Source organism: Coturnix japonica, chromosome 14 (assembly GCF_054131305.1).
Source record: "Coturnix japonica strain WE chromosome 14, WE-NBRP24, whole genome shotgun sequence".
NCBI lineage: Eukaryota > Metazoa > Chordata > Aves > Galliformes > Phasianidae > Coturnix > Coturnix japonica.
Window position 1 is genome coordinate 13221879 of NC_140676.1, and position 18104 is coordinate 13239982.

Genomic DNA, 18104 nt, shown 5'->3' on the forward strand with positions numbered 1-18104 from the left:
ATTCCTTTCACTCTGATTTTCATTATCAAGGTAACTAAAGCAATGTCACTAAATAATTTGTTTTACATTTGTTGTAACTTTGGTAAACACAAAGTGATTTCCACTTATTGCTACTCCCCCAGCCAACCCCACCCCAGAATTCCCAAAACCAAGTTGGTTTTTCCTGGTAGAATACAGATAATTTTAAAAGTCATTAGGTGAATTGTCTCTTGGATTAACACATGGCAGATACGCACTATCTACCATAAATCAATTCTTCTATCCACAGAGATCTTTGCTAATACCCCAGTTCAGCACAGAAGCAATGAACTCAGTGCAGTCACCCTACACTGACTTCTGCTGATCTCCCAACCAGTACAGTATAAACTCAGCTGTGTTTCAGTACTGCAACAGAACTAGTTCTGCCCCTCAGCTCTAAGGTCTGATTGAATAATGTAGACATGTAGTCAGCAGGTAACACAGCAAAAATCCGACACAAGTGACCACACAACCCAGTTGAGATATATTACAACAACAGCGGGAGATCTGTTGCATTTCCATCGTTCACTAGGGAATGATGCACTTCAGTCATTCACTAGAGAAACGTACTGTCATGTCTTTGAGCGTACCCAATTGACCCCATTTCTCCACCTCTCCCTCCATTCATCCCACTTCAGGAAAGGATGAAGCACACAGTAATTAGAAGAATTTTTCCAGGGTGTCTTGCAGTTACAGTATCACATTAGGTTTTTACCTTTGGTAATGCCATCCAAAGTGCGCTCACAGCACCATAATAAAAATCGATACTAATTAATAAGCATGATCCAAAGCTTACCAGGGCATTAACACAGATGAGAGATGGGACAGCATAAAGGCTGTCTGAGGCCGAAATGACTTCAGTTAGCTATTCATTCTGCCAGGAAGTTCCTCACAGGGAGGTCTTTATCATCATTAGATGGTTTGGAATTTTATTTAGATGAAAAATAAACATCTCTCTCATACGGTTTTAAATCCCCTCAAGTGCAACAAATGAATTCTTTGATTATCACTGCTGATATTAGATTTTTCTTAAAATTTCTCCCCAGAAAAAGAATCAAATCCCCCTCTCTCTTCCCCAACAATCTTTTATAACAGTATTGAGTTTGGGCTAAAGTGCACCATGTTTTCTTTCTGTTAGGATAATAACAAAAGGAGAGGTGGCAGATGGCAAAGTACTTCAGCCAAGGTTCCTACTCCAAATATGAAAAAAAACCAAATCAACAACAACAAAAAACAAACCTGAAACAAATGCCCACATCAATAAGTAGGAAGCCTGAGAACTTGAGAAAACACTGCCTGCCTTCTACCTGCCTGCCTGCATTTGTCCCCCTCTACAAATTGGAGACAACTAGAACAGGTCACAAAAGCTACATCAGAACATGCAGCTAGTGATGGTTGGATTAGCTGAGAAAACAGCAACTGAATTGTCCCTTTAGAGGTTAATTTTCCACCCGACAAATGAATAAGCCACATTTGCCTGGTCAAAAGCACCTGTTAAAGAGGCAAAAGAAATATCTTCCTAAAGGAAGCTCTGTTTTGGCATTAAATGATACACACTTCCTTCCCATTGCTCACAGACCCAGAAACGCACACTGACCCTATACAGGGCACAGCGTAGCACAGGAGACATTCACATCAGCTGCTGGCAGCAGAAAAAAGAGTACAGAGCTATGGCCATGTGAGAAGTTGATTCTGGGAGTGTTTCCTCACTGCCAATTTTTCCTCTCATTCCTCTTCTAAGTATAAAAAGAGCTTTAGGGAAATCCTTTCCTTATTAACATATTTCTTTAAACATACACTATTTATATAAGCCTGCTTTACCTATTTCATTATTCTGGTGATAAATGCAGTTTTTCCTTTCTGCTAGCACAAGCCACGCGTGCCGGTGTTAAACCCAGCACAAAGCACCCTGAGTGCTTACAGATGTGGACACAAAGTTCTGCCTCTCCATGACAGTCCACTTGCAGGGAAAGGAAACGTGGCAACTGTAAACACCAATGGAGAAACTGAAAATCAAAACAGGGGGAAGCAAGTCCAGTTACCTCTTATTGGTCCAATCCAAGTATTTTTAATGGTTCTTAGCAGCTGGCAGTTCAATCTGCCCTGTGAGGGTGTGGGACAGAGGACTGTGGATGATATTTCCTTTCAAGACAGATTTTCTCTCTTAAAACATTTGCTATCCTTTGACATGCCTTTATTTCTTTCCCTTATGTGCTTCTTTTTAAAGATGTCAAAACGCTATCATATTTTCACATGATCTTCTTGTTCTCATTTGTTCTTATGGTACGGTATGCTCCAAGTGTTTTATCTTGATGAAGTAAAAACAAGACTTTGCTAATGGGAGCCCAACATTTCCAGGCTGAGAAGAGCTCCCTCTTTTACTGCCAGTGCCAGAGAACCATGAGATTTCTTTTTGCATTACCACCCTCATGCCTGCGACTAGAATTCCCTAACACATTTCAGTTATGCAAGAACTCAATTTACAACACAATGATGAAGAGGAGAGCAGATGAACTTCAGAAATCAGGCTTCTAATTGCAGGTACCTCATATATGAGCTTCTTAGGGAGCCCTGGTTGCGATCCTGACAAACACAAATGAACTAGCTATCAAAAGCTGCTTCATCATAGGCAAGGTACTTTACAGCACACCACCTATAAATTACATTCTGAATTTTACTAAATAAATGGAACTGTTCTTCACCTGGAAACAGGCAGAGAACTTTTCCACTTGCTGCTAAATGGCACATGTACATTTGGCAGCTCTGAAGGACTGCTACTGCTGTTAAAATGTGTTTGTCTTGGAAGCAATCCTATTTCATCTCACCACACCATCAAATGTGAGCTTATCTCACTCACAAATGCTCATCCCTCTTTTATTATTTTATTAAAATCTCCAAAAATGACAATCTTATATAAAAGTCCAAATCAGTAAATAGGAACATCCCAAAAAGTTTCCCCTCACTGTAACACACTGTGAAGACACAGATGTTACTTTCAATAGCCTGACATCATTTTCCATTATTACCCATTCAGCAAACATTGAACACTGTTCTACAGCATAAAAGTCATATCTAGAGTAACTTAATGTTTTGAAATTCATTTTCCATTTTACCAATAGGACCAGTAATCACCTTTGTAAGGAAGGATTATCCTCAGCACTTTGTAAATTATGGAAAACAATGAGGTTTGTCATTTCAATAATTTCATTTTCAAGCAAAATCTTTGTTCTCATTCTGTTTTTACAGTCACCACCAAAGAATCTGAAGGTTATGCAATACAGCAGAATTAAAGCCACCAGGGACCCTCCTAACACAAGATGGAAATAACCTATTACGCAAATAAGATTAAAACACTGACCTTAAACCCACAGTCTTTTGCCAAGGGGCAGTGAAAGGGCAGTGGGGGTGGAAATCTACTGTGGTACAGAAGCTTGCACTGTGCTTAGGAAAGTACAAGAATTTTCATAGCCAAAGACCTCCATCATACAGGAAAGAGGATTAATAGCAGATATTACTATCATTTCAGTATTTCATATTGCGAGGGCATACACTAAGAAATAACACGGCTTCACTTCTGCAAGGACGAAAAATGGCTGTCTCCTCCTCACCCTCATTTTCCAGCCATAACTGCTGCGGTTATTTCAAACTGTTCCAGTCTCTCCCGGCCTGCAGAGGCCACCAGAGCAGCAAGGGAGAGCCCAACACGGGAGCCCCAGCAGTGCCAGCAGCCTGGCAGCATGTCTGCTGCAGAGGCCAGGCCAGCTGGGATTTCCTTGGAGACTGGAAGTGCCAAGGGCTGGAGCAAACAGGCTTTGAATGACTTTGAGCCAATGGTGCAAGGCCAAGCTTCCAACATTAGTAATAACTCAGCTATGTACTACAACCTGTATCTGCTACATTGCACAGCTGAGAACAGAAGTGCATTATGCTAAAAGATTAAACAGAAAAACAGAAAAAAGAAAATACAACTATTGTTTCAATTCAGTCCTGTTAATACCGCTCAGAGAAGTCTACCTCTGGCACCCTTTGTGCTTTTATAAGAAGATCAATTATTATAATCAGCAATATTAGAGCTATACTCAGAACTTCTAAGCCATCCATCCGCATGGGTTTGAAAGCAAGAAAGAAACAGCAGTGGATAAAGGAAATGGCTAACATGTAGGATGAACAACATCTGAACATCTGGTCCCACTCTGCATTTTTTCTTTATTGAGACAAACAGAAGGAAAAGAGCTTAATTTCTAATTTCAAATATTCTTGCAGGGGCTGAGGATGTCTGTATCATCAGAAGTAAGAGAGTGATGCTGTCCTATTTGAGGCAGGCTGGAACATTGCCTCGGGGTTATGTTTCGTTTCTTGGTCTGGGCCAGTCAGATACGTTTTAAAAGGGGAAAGGAATTATGGTTGACTGCTTCACCTAACAATCTTAAAGAAGAATATAAAAAGAAAGAGACTTAAAAAAAGAAAAAATCTAATAAAAAAATATGTGTTTTCCAAAAGAAGGGTGAGAGGAGAAGAACCGGAGAACTCCCACCTGCTGAAGCACATCATCTGAGGGAAGACTGACAGAATATACAAATTCTGGGAACATCCCCTCCCACAGGATCTTCCATGCCTGCTCTCCTTAGTTTCCAAACTAGAAATGTATCTTATCTCTTTTCATTGATAGACTGATAGAAAGATAAAAGCCAACAGTTTTAGTTATAGCAAATGGCAGACTGGTTTTTACTAAGTGCTTTTTCAGAAGGGAGAAGTTGTTGAAAATAATTGAAACAGCACAGTTCCACCCAGCCCTAAGGGTAGAACGGGTAGAACAGCAAACAGTACTAAACTGATCCACAGAATGTTTAGAACAGTTTATGTATGAAAAAAACACCTTTTCTTTGTTTGTTTCAGACAGGAAATTTTACTAGGAGGTAGAAAACAAAAGAAGGGAAAAGAGAAAATAGAAGGTGCATAAATACAAACTGAAAAAAAAAAGACTGCCCTTCCTTGGGTATCATCACATCATACTGCTTCAGAAAGAAATGCCTTCCACATTATTAAAGATTAAGGCTGACTTCTATCACCTTTCCACAGATATTAAAAAATAATGGTTTTTGTCTGATATGCCATTCTTCAGATATAACATTCATTGCAAGGATAAACTGTGTGCATAGACACTGTACCTCTTTTCTGGCTTGGGGTGATGCCTCTGGGACTGAGAGTGCCGGCTGCCTCTGGGAGCTCCTCGGCTCATGTGGCTGTTGTTATGGCCTTCAGAAGGTGCAGAAGCCCGCAGGCCGGCCCGGAGCTGCTCTTCATTCCTGTGAAGAGGCACAGACGTACGGATGGCGGAAATGACATGGCCTGGGTAAGCAGTCAGTGAGTCCTGATGGCGGGGATTCTGGTGAGCAAGAGTTCTCTCCGAGGCCGCGTATTGCCGCCCCGGCCTCTGGTAGCCCCTTTCACGGTAGTACGCCGGGAGGCACGGCCTCGTTTGCTCCATCACACCACCACTGCAGCTCCTGGAGCAGGCAGACCAGGGGCCCCAGCTGCCCCACATGCCTGGGATTCCCGCGCCGCTATCTTCAGATGCATCTCTTTGCTCTTCTATCCTCTGAGGAACCTGTAGATACAACAGATTGACTGTGAACAAGAGTTCACACTACAATATGAGGGTGCTGATAACATCCTTTTTAAAGCCATTCACTCTGAAGTGAGTGGAACTGAACTACATACTATGTGACTTGAGTTATGCATTAGCTGCCTATTCTGCAAGTTCAGGTCTCCTACAGCCATCGCCCACTCAGATAAAAGGTCTGGCTTTGGACTAGTTGGATTGGAATAGATTATTTTTAGTCCTTAGCACAGGAAAACACTGCGTAATGCAAAGCCTGGTAACTGAAAACCATTGCATTATTAACTTCTGATGACAACTCAGGTAACAAATACTGACTGCTCTCTCTCACTCTGATGTCTGAACAATGGAAATTGCTGCTGGAAATCTCAGACTGCCACAGCATTTCAGGAAGTGAAACTTTCTAGGAAAACTGAAACGTACGAGAACAGACTGATTGCCAATCAGCCAAAAATGCTGCAATAGTGAACTCTTAAATGACTCCCATTCCACTTCTAATATTAATGCTCTTTCAAGAATACTTCAAGGAAAATTTCTCTCTGTAGGTCACTTCTCCCTGCTTCGAAGAATGACCTCCTAAACACATTACTTCCATTAATAATTTTTGGCTCAAATATTGCTGCACAGTACTGGAAGATTAACATCTACATACTTGTCCTCCAGGCACAGATAACACATGCAGGCCCTACCTGAAGTGCCAGCCCGCACAAACTACTGATAAGCCAACTGTAAACATGGCAGGCTTGGGTGGAATGTGGTTTGCTGAATGCTCCATTATCATAAGCAAAGCCAAGGCAGTGAGGGTTTGTGGTGCTGCTGTGTAGGAGTCAGTTGCGGTCTACATAATCTGAAACATTTCCCCACTCTGAGGTTGCTCTCACTCTTTCATCACCAACCACAGAAAAAACTGCATTTAATTATAACTTGTGAATAATAAAAAGCATCTGCATTAGTGTGATATGTTCTCTATTTCACCAATATTATATGAAAACAGAAGCAGATGTCTCTGTATTTAATTTGTATTTTTCTGTGGGTACCCCATTTGGCATGAGTTTTTTAAATCCAATAGCCTGTACAACCTAATAACCGCATAATGTCAAGATTATGAATAACACGCAACAAGGACCTGGTTTCTGGCTGTGATATTTGCATTCATATCCAATAGCAGAACATCGCTGGCTCACAATATAACCAACTAAACAAGCTTAGTTTCTTCAGTTTGCGTTTAGTCACTGAGCATTCACAGTTTATGTGTACATTATATAAATTATAACATAGCTCTAACACAGATACAGGTTAAAACCCATTGGTTTCAGTTAGGTTACATTTCTCTTCTTACAATTAGTCTTCCAAACAGTTTAAATCACATAAACAAACAGTTTATTATTCATTTGCAGCAAAATGTTCTACAATCTTTATGACAAGGAACAGTGGGTTTAAATTTCAGCAGAGGTGCTCCAAATTGGATAGCAGGAAGAACTACTTAGCAGAAAAGCAAACAAAGCATGGGACCTGAGCACCAGAGGAGACCCCGGTACCCTGCACTGGAGACCAGCCCAAACCTCCAGCAGGAGCTGCTCCAGCCCTGCCTCCCAGGTCACTTCCTGTGCTTTGGTCCTCTGATTAGCAGGTTACATTGCAGCCAGTAATGAATTCTCACACTGCCCTAGGGTACAGCCAAGAAATTACAGGTAGCCAAGGGAGACAACTGAAGTATTCCGAAATACCTCAGAAGCACCACAGACAGATTGCTGACTCTTAAATCTGCTCTCCCTTTAAAAACAACCCACTGAACTGCACAGTTTCTAAAGAGTTTAAGCCCTCGCTGTGACAAGTGAGAGTAAAAGTGAAATTTCTTTGCAGAGTTAAATCATGAAAGTAAATTCTTAACAGAAACACACAAACTGCAATAGGGAGGAAAAAAAGTTATGTTGTCTCATTAACTTTTAGTCTCTCAAAACTTTGAGAACAGCAGTACACAAGCTACTGAAATCTAATACAAATTTCTAATACTGCCTCTATCAGAAAAGCCAGAAATAAGAACTGCAGCTTGGGATCTCAGCAGCATCGGCTGATAATTTCACTGTGTACCTCCAAGTATTTTCTTATAGTAAATGACAAATGATCATTCTGTATTTCACTAGACCACAGTGTATAATTTGAAACCGCTAACACAGTCCAGCTTAGTGATCTCTCTCTGAAAGCCAGCAGTTCTAACCTTCTCAGTCTCCCTTTGTAAAGGACACCAGCCACAAGTGGGACCATACTCACTCTCAGTACTCTTTCCACAGTATGCAGTGCTGCAGGTAGTACTCCAAATATGAATTAATAATGGACTTCCACGGCCATCAGGTCATAATACTTGGTGGCAGCACACACCTTTTAACCTAACTAAGCAAGTTACTACAGCCACAGCCAACAGTACAATGCCTTTTGTGGATATCGAGCATCGTGCAGCATTCCAGAATCAGAACTATAAAGGGATAAAAGTCAAAGGCAGTCTTTAGAGATCTGGAGTTATCTACACTAAATCAGACATTTATGGTTTTATTTACCTTAGATAAAACATTATATTCAACATATTTTACTTCTAAGATGTTATCCAGCACTTATTTTTCCTGGTTAAACAATGATTCCAGTGGATCCATAAACAAATTAAGTACATCATGCTCCTAGTTATACACATGAAATGGATATAAACAGGTACAAATGTCTGCTTTGCAAAGAGTTATGGAACTATTTTGACCCAAAGTCAAAGAAATTGTATCCAGAGGGACATTTTGTCATCTGCTCAGAACAATACCACCAATGGTATTCACTCAGTAAACTCACGCCCATCTGCTGGATGCAAAGCAGAATTAATTAAAAATACACGTAAATTAGCTATCATATTTGTCCCATGCTTCCCAGAGCAAAGAGCCCCAATTCTGTACATATTCCACTGGCTTGAATTATTTTGAAGTTGTCCCTTGCACAGACTCTCTTCACGTACCTGTGAGCCCATGCTGTGACACCAAACCATTGCCGTTGTTATTATAGACAAGTATCAAAGTACTTGGAAAACCTGACCTTGGTGGCTTTTTGGGTTTTGGTTTTTGTGGTTTGGGGTTTTTATGTTTGTTTGTTTTTTGTATTTGTCTTTTATTTCATAGTTCTTCGGACTGAAGACTGCCATGGCATAACCTGCCACAGACATAACATAAGATGCTCATGCAGCTTTTAATGCAACCAGGTCCAGCTTGCCCAAGGATTCAAAATGCTAGTAGAACAGTACATTATTGTTCAATAGCACATCATATTCAGGATGAGATGAACACGCTATCCTTCACAAACATTCACAGCTTATTGTATCACTGACAGTCTTTCACAACAGAAAATCTAGTCTCTGTCCTTTTAAAAATCTCAGGAGTGTAAAAACAAAAGCAGGCTAACTTACAGAGACTAGAACTGAACGACAGAGCAAAGCATGCCAAATTTTGAAGGGACTGAGGAAATTATAGTTTAGTTTTAGAGCCTATTCAAGTGTAACATTATAGCATTTCCCTGCCAGCATTGTAAACACATCTATGGAACTGGTTTAATTCTTTCTCCAGTCTAAGCATCTTAAAGGAATATTTCTTCAAAATTAGTTCAGCTGATTTCCAATAAAGACCATACCTATACAGCCACAACAATTTCCCAGCAGAAAGTCTTTACAGTCTTTACAGGTCCACTTTACAGTCATTCATTTGGAACAGCAATATTTTAAATGCTTTTTACAAGAAACACGTGCAACGCTGGTGGTTTGATAAAGAATTATCTACCAAAAAACCACACAACTTGTAGTTAACAACTTCTTCGATCTCGCAAGTCTGGCAGTAAAATGGAACAGAGGCCAAACAAAACGTGACACAATGAGTATACATCCAATAGTTAGTGTGCTCTGCTATTTTAACCCTTCACTGCATTTTGGAAGCCTTTAATCAAACATGCAGTTAACTGTTTGAATTTTGCAGTACATAGTAAGTGTAAATACGATCAGCTTAAATGATTTGGGTTTCCGCTCTTCGTATAAAAACTCTGTCTGAACATCTGTGCCTGTGAAGATTAAAGGGCTAAAAAGCCGGGAAATAGAAGACCTTTGTATTCACAAATCACTGAGGACTTACAATGCCTGCAAAGCTTAGCTGCCCTCTCAACCAACTTTGACCACATCTGAAGAGACTTTAACTCTAGATTATTTAAATAATCTAGAAAGTAAACAGCTCTGAACAAATTCAGAACAGTTTTTGTGCCAGAGTTTGAAGCTTCCTCCAAGTTTGGATAATTTTTTTCACACCAAGACCACCTCCACTGCATTCCATGAGCTTACTGTTCTGGGGCAGAGGGCTCTTTCTTGCTGTGAGACCAGTAAGTACCTGCAGGCTGACAGACGGATCACTCCGCCCCTCCAGCAGCAGTGAATAATGACCCCTTATCTCCACTGGGATTGCTTCTGGTTTACAGTAACAAAGACGATAAGCATCAGGACCTCACTATATCAGAGATTTGGCTTCTTTATTTTAATAAACTATTCCCTCATCACTGATTATCATATGCAATCTAAGTCACTCAGCTTGCACTACAACCTCAAACCTTTTGCAGGTCAATTGTCTTCAGCTGTGACAAAGCTATCACCACACCACTGTATTTCTACATTAGTACAATTCTTTGGGATCCAAAAGAGGTGTGAACATGGAGTTATGTATCCAGCAATTGACATCATACCTCCCAAGGACTCTCACTGAGTCATCCGCCCACTGCTGCAGAAGTGGACAAGCTGCCATTAAATAGAAAGCAATATTCCTGAGCAGAAGAATTAATCTGAGAATCTAGAAAGCTTCCCATCTTCATCATTCCTCTGACCCCAAACCAGTGATAACACCAGCACTAAATATCACCCTTAAAAAACATGTACAAAGATGAGACACTGACATACCACCTTGCACATTCACCTGCTCTAGAATCCAACTGAAGAGCAAAATCCCTTTCATTTTTCCCAAAGAAACAGAACAAGCTTTAAGACCCTGATGCTCCAGCTTTAAGGAACCTGTGCTTTTACCGAAAAAAAAATGATTTTTCAGAGTTCAGTTATGAAGCAGGTTACAATAATGAAATCATTGGCCTTGATTTTCTTTCCTAAGAGTATACTTGCACAAGATAATGCATCCTTGTTCTGCCTCCCTCTCCAGCAACAAGAATGCCATTACCTAAGCACTTTAACTCACAAGGAGAAGGGTAGGGAATTAGTAATGACTCAGGAGATAGAAGAAAACTTCTTTCAGCTGTTGTTCAAGACACTCTGTTGCATTACAAGGCTAAATTTGAAGGAAGCATTTGTACAGTCTAAATCACCTCCTGTTTCCTAAAGCACACTAGTTAGAACATGAATATCATTAACTAGAAAGGTTTTATTTTACTCAGGGTTTAATGAGTTTGAGAGCATATTTATCTATACGGCTAATATTAAGCATTATGTATATGTGCTGAAGGCAATATGGATATGTTGACCTGTAAATAAATGCAAGAGAAATATGAACCACATTTCAGAATAATGGAACTGGTGCAAACCAAAAACAAACAAACAAACAAACAGTAACAGTGCTCAGCAGTTATCTTATGAACAAATAAAATCACAAAGAAATGAGAGGCACCAGCAAACACTTGTTAAGCAGCACGCACACAGCAGCTGTAAATGCCAGCACGCATAGCTGCCACAGCAAAACCCAATGCAGTGAATGCAGCCCAGCTGGACAGAACCACAGCAATGCTTGTGAGCAGTATCTTAACACAGGTTGGCTTGCAGTTTGCGAGTCCTGACAGGCTGAACCTTTTATTCTGAGTAGCCCATGATGGAGCTTCACCCTACCCGAGTTTCAAGGATTAATTACACACAGCATTCTGTTAGCGTGCTCCCACTCCTCAGGACAGGTAAAAGCAAGGAGGTGAGCAGCTGTGGTGGAGATCCCATGGCACTCCTTAGAACCAAGAGGCATTAGCTCTGATGTCTTGGCCAAAATCCAAGCTTTAATATTAACCACTCTGTCTAACTCCAGTTTCCCCTAGTGTTTCACAGGTATAGCAGATTAACTTCATGCTTCACATTCTGCTTTATTATAGTGTGTTCAGAAATATTAGGCAGCTGTATCCTTTTCAGTTAGTAGAATGGTGACTTTCATATGGTGTAGGAGGCAAAAAGAAACCACAGACACGAATAAATACTGCCATTCACTGTCACTATCACAGCATAAAAGCAGGTGTAGGATTACAAATGCAGAATATCCTATATGAATCATAAAATTGATATAATTATCAGAATTAATAAACAACTTCCTATCATCTGAAATAGCATACAGTGTTATCATTCTCATGACATACTCTTCCTCTGTGTCTATACTTGATCTCCATTTTCCCAGAAGAAACCACCCCTAATGCCTTAAGCCTTTACAATAGTGCAGTGTAACAGAACTTGCAAGCAAGACTGCTATGGAAAACAAAGATGAAAGATAGGATGAAAAGAAACAAACAACCTATTTCTTGGATTCTTCAGACACAGGAAGTGAGACCAAAAGTAGCCTCCTCACTTTTGCCCCTCAAAGTACATTGGCCAATCAATCCAAGAACCTGTCAGAGTTCCTTTAAGTGTCTTATTTGATTTGTCACAGTTAAAAACATTCATAGGAAAAACTTCAGGAAGGTACATGACTGCCCAGAAAAGGTCTATGCAACCATACAAATGTAGGTGTTAAGGAATGTTAGAACCCTAAAAAGGGACACAGGAGAAGGCAAGCAGAAGAGATGCATTATTTTTCATCATCTTGTCCTGAAGCAAAGGGAAAGCAGATAGATGAGTGATTTAAGAGAAGTTCTGATAAATTCCTATGTCTTGTATTCTGCCGATTCCACTAACATAGCAACATTATGTGGTGGATTTAAGAAAAAACAAAACTGACTGAGAGATGTCTCCTTCTAGGGCAGGTAACACTTCTATGTTTGCTGAGAATAATACGTTTCTGTAACATAGAACACTGTGCTTGTTCTTAAACATCACTCTAAAATTACAGCCTCAGTGAAATTCTTCTGAAAGCATTTTCATCTTAAGATACTTTTTGTAAGGAGTCACATTCACTTACTATAAGCTGACTTTTATATGAACTACTGTGTGTTTAACAGCAAGAGATAACACTCAGTTTATTTCTCATGTCCAGCAAAGAGATAAAGAAACCACATTAAGACAGAACAGGTTCAAAGTACTTCAACAATATTGCAGTGCCCCAATAAAAGGCTTATAAAGATAAACACTGACACTTTTTCCATAGATTTTTTGATAATGTGTTGTACCTCCACTAAAGTCAGTAGTACTATACAAGTGGGTGACAAAAAGATATGCATAAAAATTCAAAGGAACTCCATTGATTCAGTGCTAATACTGTTATGTTTTAACAGAGGAAGATGTTAAAACTAAGCAACATTTATATTAGAAACCATATTTGGACAAGCTTTACTACTGTGTACATTACTAATTTTACTACAACTTTCTGTCTTAATACAGCAATATAAGATTAATTAACAATCAACCCAGGGATGATTTTCTGCAAAACTGTGAATACAGTCTTCAGTGTTTGTCTGGGCAGAGGACTGTTATGTTTCATGGTTTAACCTTTTGTTCATCACAGCATGTCATTTACAGTAAAGGTTAAATAGTATTTATTGAATAAATTCAGCATGGGGGAGAATAGAGAGCTTGTCTGCACAGGAGGGCTGTTCATATGTCCAGTACCAATGGATGAGGAAAATGGACTGTCCAAATATTAAACAAGATTTCAGTTTAAGGAGTTAGAGACAGGTAGTTCAACCTTAAATACAAACGGTGAACATTCCCTCCTGTTTTGCTAAACCGATGAATTCTCTGGTCTCATGAAGTTGCTGTTTAAAATTTATATTCTATGGATGAAAAAAAATGTTAGATAAGGAAAAAAACCCAACCCACTGGAAACCATCGACCAAATGATAACCCTTGTATTTAAGAAACCATAAAAATCTTCTGCACAGCAACATTTATTTCTATCTGTTGAACATACCATGTTTAAAATATCTGTATTATTGTCTAAACCTCTGTTATTTAGAGATAAGATTAACAAATAGACCAGTACCAAAAGCTCAGCTGCAGGAAATATGTAGAGATGCTCTCCGTTTTCAGATATTTATACCGTGCATAAATGAAAGACGGCACAATTCAAAGTAAATAAAGAAAAAAATATATATAAAAACTATTTCTATGCAGAAGTCAGGTAATCAAGTATTTCTGAAACTAGAAATTCTGTTCTGGTCAATTCTGTCCTTGTGACAAGGAAGTTTCCACAACTACATTCCAAAACTTTACAAGACCTAAAAAAAGAAACAACGCCCAAATATTATCCCCTGAAAGTATCTTCTTACTCACCTCACCCTAAGAGCTAAGCTTAAGTTTCCAAAGAGTTATAAAAGAAGAGGAACCAAATTTGATAGGACAAGGGTGAACAGTTTTAAACTGGTAGGTTTAAATACGGATGAAATATAAGCACTAAATTATTCACTATTACAGGGCAGTGAGGCAGTAGCACAGGCTGCCCAGAGAAGCTGTGGATGCTCCATCCATGGCAGCATTCAAGGCCAGGTTGGATAGGGTTGGATAGGGCCCTGGGCAGCTGTTCAGGTGGGTGGAACCAGCTCACAGTAGAGGCTTGGGACTGGATGGCCTTCAAAATCCCTTCCAACCCAAGCCATTCTATGATTCTATGAGATGGAAGAGAATTAGATTTAGTCAGAAGGGAGTATCCTGAAGAGTTACAGAATCAACTGCAAATGAGAAAAATAAGAACTTTTCCAGTTGCTGCTGTCATTCCCCCAGGTCTTAATTCCACTATCTGCACCTCCCTACTACGCAAGTAATTTGGCTCTTCTATCTTACAGTCCCCAGGCTTTCATGCCAGAAATGGACTTGTGCGTGTGTCTGCGGAAGGCAACCTGCTGAGCTCAGCTCTTCCAGAACTTGTATGAAGTTTCCTTTAAAAAAAAAAAGTAATAATGTGTTTATAATTCTTTGTTTTTAAATCCTGTTTGATAAGATTAGCTTTGTTTTTTAATTCGAAATCCTAAACTTAGGCCACTAACTCAAGTGAAGCTAAAAGGTACTTTAACTGGTTCTAATAGACTGAAGTTAAATAAAAGCTCTCACATTGGTTAATAAACTGCAAACAGATTTTTGCTCATTATGTCAGCTGCTCCCAAACTACCATGACTTTAAACATTAATGGATTCCAAAGAAAATAAGAAACAAAGGATCAAAATACAGCAAGATTTTGAAATAAATACAAAACAGTGTTTTTAAGTATTTTCAAGTCATAAAAAAGCAAAACCTCAGCTCAATTGTGGGTGCCCAGAGACAGTTAGAATGGATTTCAATCTGCTGCTTTGGGAACTGTCCTGATTTTTATTTCATTTTCCCAAAAGTTTTAGTGTAAGAAACTAAATATTTCCAAATAGGCCATATTTTATGAGCTATTCAGCCAAATACCCAAATCCAGTTCTCATTTTATTTCCTTGACCACAGCTTTCATAGCAAAAAATAACTGTATGAGGGGTGCACAAAACAGAATCCACTCTCCAACACTACATGTTCAAGCATCAATCCTGGATGCATGCTTACCTTGAAGATGAAAAATAAATACAAAATACAGATTGGGGTATAAACTATTTTTTTTTTACAAGCCAGATCTGGTTTCTCAGTTTACATACACTGTATCCTCTAAGTGTATGTACTAAAGCCACCAAATAACACTGAGCTGTTCACTACATTGTTAAAATGACTTACTGTTCCCTAAATCCTTCTCTCCTCTTTCTCTCCCTTTCTGCCTATGAGACAGATCTCCACACACTGCTGTGCCAAAGAGTAGAGATCTCTGCACAGGAGATGATGGCTGGGGATGCCAGCACACATGCATCCAAATTACTACACAAACGGAAAAGGAATGACTTGCAGAGCTATAAAGCTGAGCATTCACACCAGAAACATGTCTGGCTTTCGGAGCTACTGAAGTAGCTGTTGAGAATAGCAGACAGCCTCAGAACCTGTATATGATCATCACTAGACTTCTGCCTCACTTGTTTTCAGTACAAAGAAGATGACTGAGGTGTTTGCCATGCCCCTCAATGCCATGCCTTTGGTTCCTTTAACTAGTACAGAGGCCTGTGCTAGTTAAAACCCGAGGCATTTCTAACTCAACTGAAAACAAAGAATCTGGTTTGATCATAACTAATTCCAGAGCTTCACAGAATGAAGCCATTGTTTCTCTGACTTGCTCTATTTTAGTCATTAATTTTTTCCCCTACGGCCATGTGGAAGCTGGATTGCACCAGCACTCCACTGTCAACATTACAAAAGAGCAGCAGCAAAAATGACCATCTCAACTGTACAACAAAAGCAGAGAGATCAGAAATAGGGAAAAAGACCACGCTGTACTCACGTTTAGAATGTTGTACCTGGGCAGCTGCTGTCTAGACCTCATTTAACTTGTATTACAATTGGCAGTTGTATTCGTAAGACTACAGACATCAGATACTTTCAGGGTTTTAGTTGGTATCTACGAAGCTATTGTCAAAACAATTTTTGCACTAAATATATTGGCATATGCACATAAAAACATAAAGGAAAACTTGCACTTTATCTTCTTTAAGTATAGTTTAAAAATAAATATGCATCTTGCACATAATTTTAAAATCATTTGAAAAGCAATAATTTTAACAAATAAATTACTCAATTTCTTTATAGATTCTTTTATAGGGCTTGAGTATTAATTAAGTGATATGATACAGATCATAGACTACACAGAGTCAGGAGAGTTCTCAAAGGGTTTACTCCTGGCAGAATAAGCAACACCCACACTTCTCTCCTTAGAAACATTTGTCCAGCACATTCACAAAGACCTCCATCATAGAAATGCTAGAAGTTATCCAGTAAGCGTGATCTATTCTTCTTTATATCCTTGCCATAAGAATTTCTTTTGCTAATAGCCAAAATCACATTTCCCTTGCCAATTTAAATCCCTTTCTTCTAATCTACTTCACTGCAGAAATAAAGAACAGTTCTCTCTTTAGCACTCCTAAGTATCTGGAGATCACGTCCGCCTTCCTCCTGCAGTCTTCTCTTCAGACTAAACAACCCGAATTCATTCAAACTTCCCTCAAAGGTAACATTTTAAAGCCTCCTAAGAACAATCACTGCTGCCCTCTCTCTCTCTCTCCAAATCATTCACTTTTTTTCCTGAAATGCAGTGAAAAAAAATCTAAATTAAGTTTTCCAGTGGAGGCCGCACTAATGCAGAGAAGGATGGAAGGGTGCTCTCTGTGTTGGCTGCATGTCTAAGACAAGGACATGAATTTTTCACAAGCAGACGAGCAAAAAGTTAAGCAGCTTCCAACTTGTCCTAAGTAATTTCAGTCTGAGTATGGTTGGCGTCCAATATCTGTTTCAGACAGCTATATTTTGGTAAGAGAAAGTGCTACCTAAGAGCAACTGGATGCTTCTGCTAACTGCTCCATATCTGAGCACTGCTCTTTCTGATGTAAATTCTTCTCCTCTTCATCTTACAAGATAGAAACGCTCCAAAACTAGAATGAGCTGTCAATGATATACGTGACCTATAACACTCTATACATTCATGTCTGTTTATAGCACTCAACCTGATTAACTGTGATGGGACTCTTTAAAAAATACATATTAATATAAAAACATACACACAAAAGCCATAATATTCCAAGAGCTTCACCCAAATCGCATTGCTTTATGCTTTAAGTACATTGCTTTTACCTTTAAGTACACAAAATCTGAATATTGCTAATGCTTACCTTTCTGTGTTCGATTGAAGGCTGTGGGATGACAAACTGAAATCCCAGCACTGCTAGTGAACTGAGAAGTCTGAAAAAGCAAATAGGGAAAAAGAATATATCGTTACCAATAACCCAAATTATCTATAGCTTAATAAAGGGCTTGACACTGCAAAAACTTAATACACACTTGAATGCCATTACTAACCAAAGGAGACTTAGTAAACCATGTGAAATGTTCTTATAACATTCTCTTCACTACACAGCAGGCAGTAAAGGTACACACATATGTTTGTCTACGTATATAGCAAAAGTTCACCAAAAAGAACCCATTAATAGTTTTTCACATAACATTAAGTTTAAATTATTATTTATTTATTTAAAGTACATATTTCTGCACTTCAGCATTTGGTGTCAAAACTGAGATATGCTTCATGAGTTTTCTCAAGTGTTAATTAACAGTTCAGCCATCTGTGGACTGAGTCTGTTTCTAACTCTGGCTCCTCATTTTGCAGATGAACACCACCTCCAGCACAGGAAACATGCAAAGAGCCTCCATGATATTGCAGAACATAGGTTCCTC

General features: G+C 39.2%; 1 protein-coding gene across 3 annotated transcripts in view; it reads right to left on the minus strand.

Moving 5' to 3' along the window:
• The window catches only part of THSD4 (thrombospondin type 1 domain containing 4), a 237742-nt gene that overhangs the window by 200465 nt on the left and 19173 nt on the right, over window positions 1-18104 (minus strand). For all 3 annotated transcript variants that reach the window (XM_015872714.3, XM_085515675.1, XM_015872715.3), the window contains exons 3-4: window positions 17543-17612; window positions 5187-5626 (exon numbers count right to left, since the gene is read on the minus strand). In XM_015872714.3, the coding sequence (XP_015728200.2) occupies window positions 5187-5626; window positions 17543-17612 (510 nt within the window). The remainder of the gene's footprint in view (window positions 1-5186; window positions 5627-17542; window positions 17613-18104) is intronic.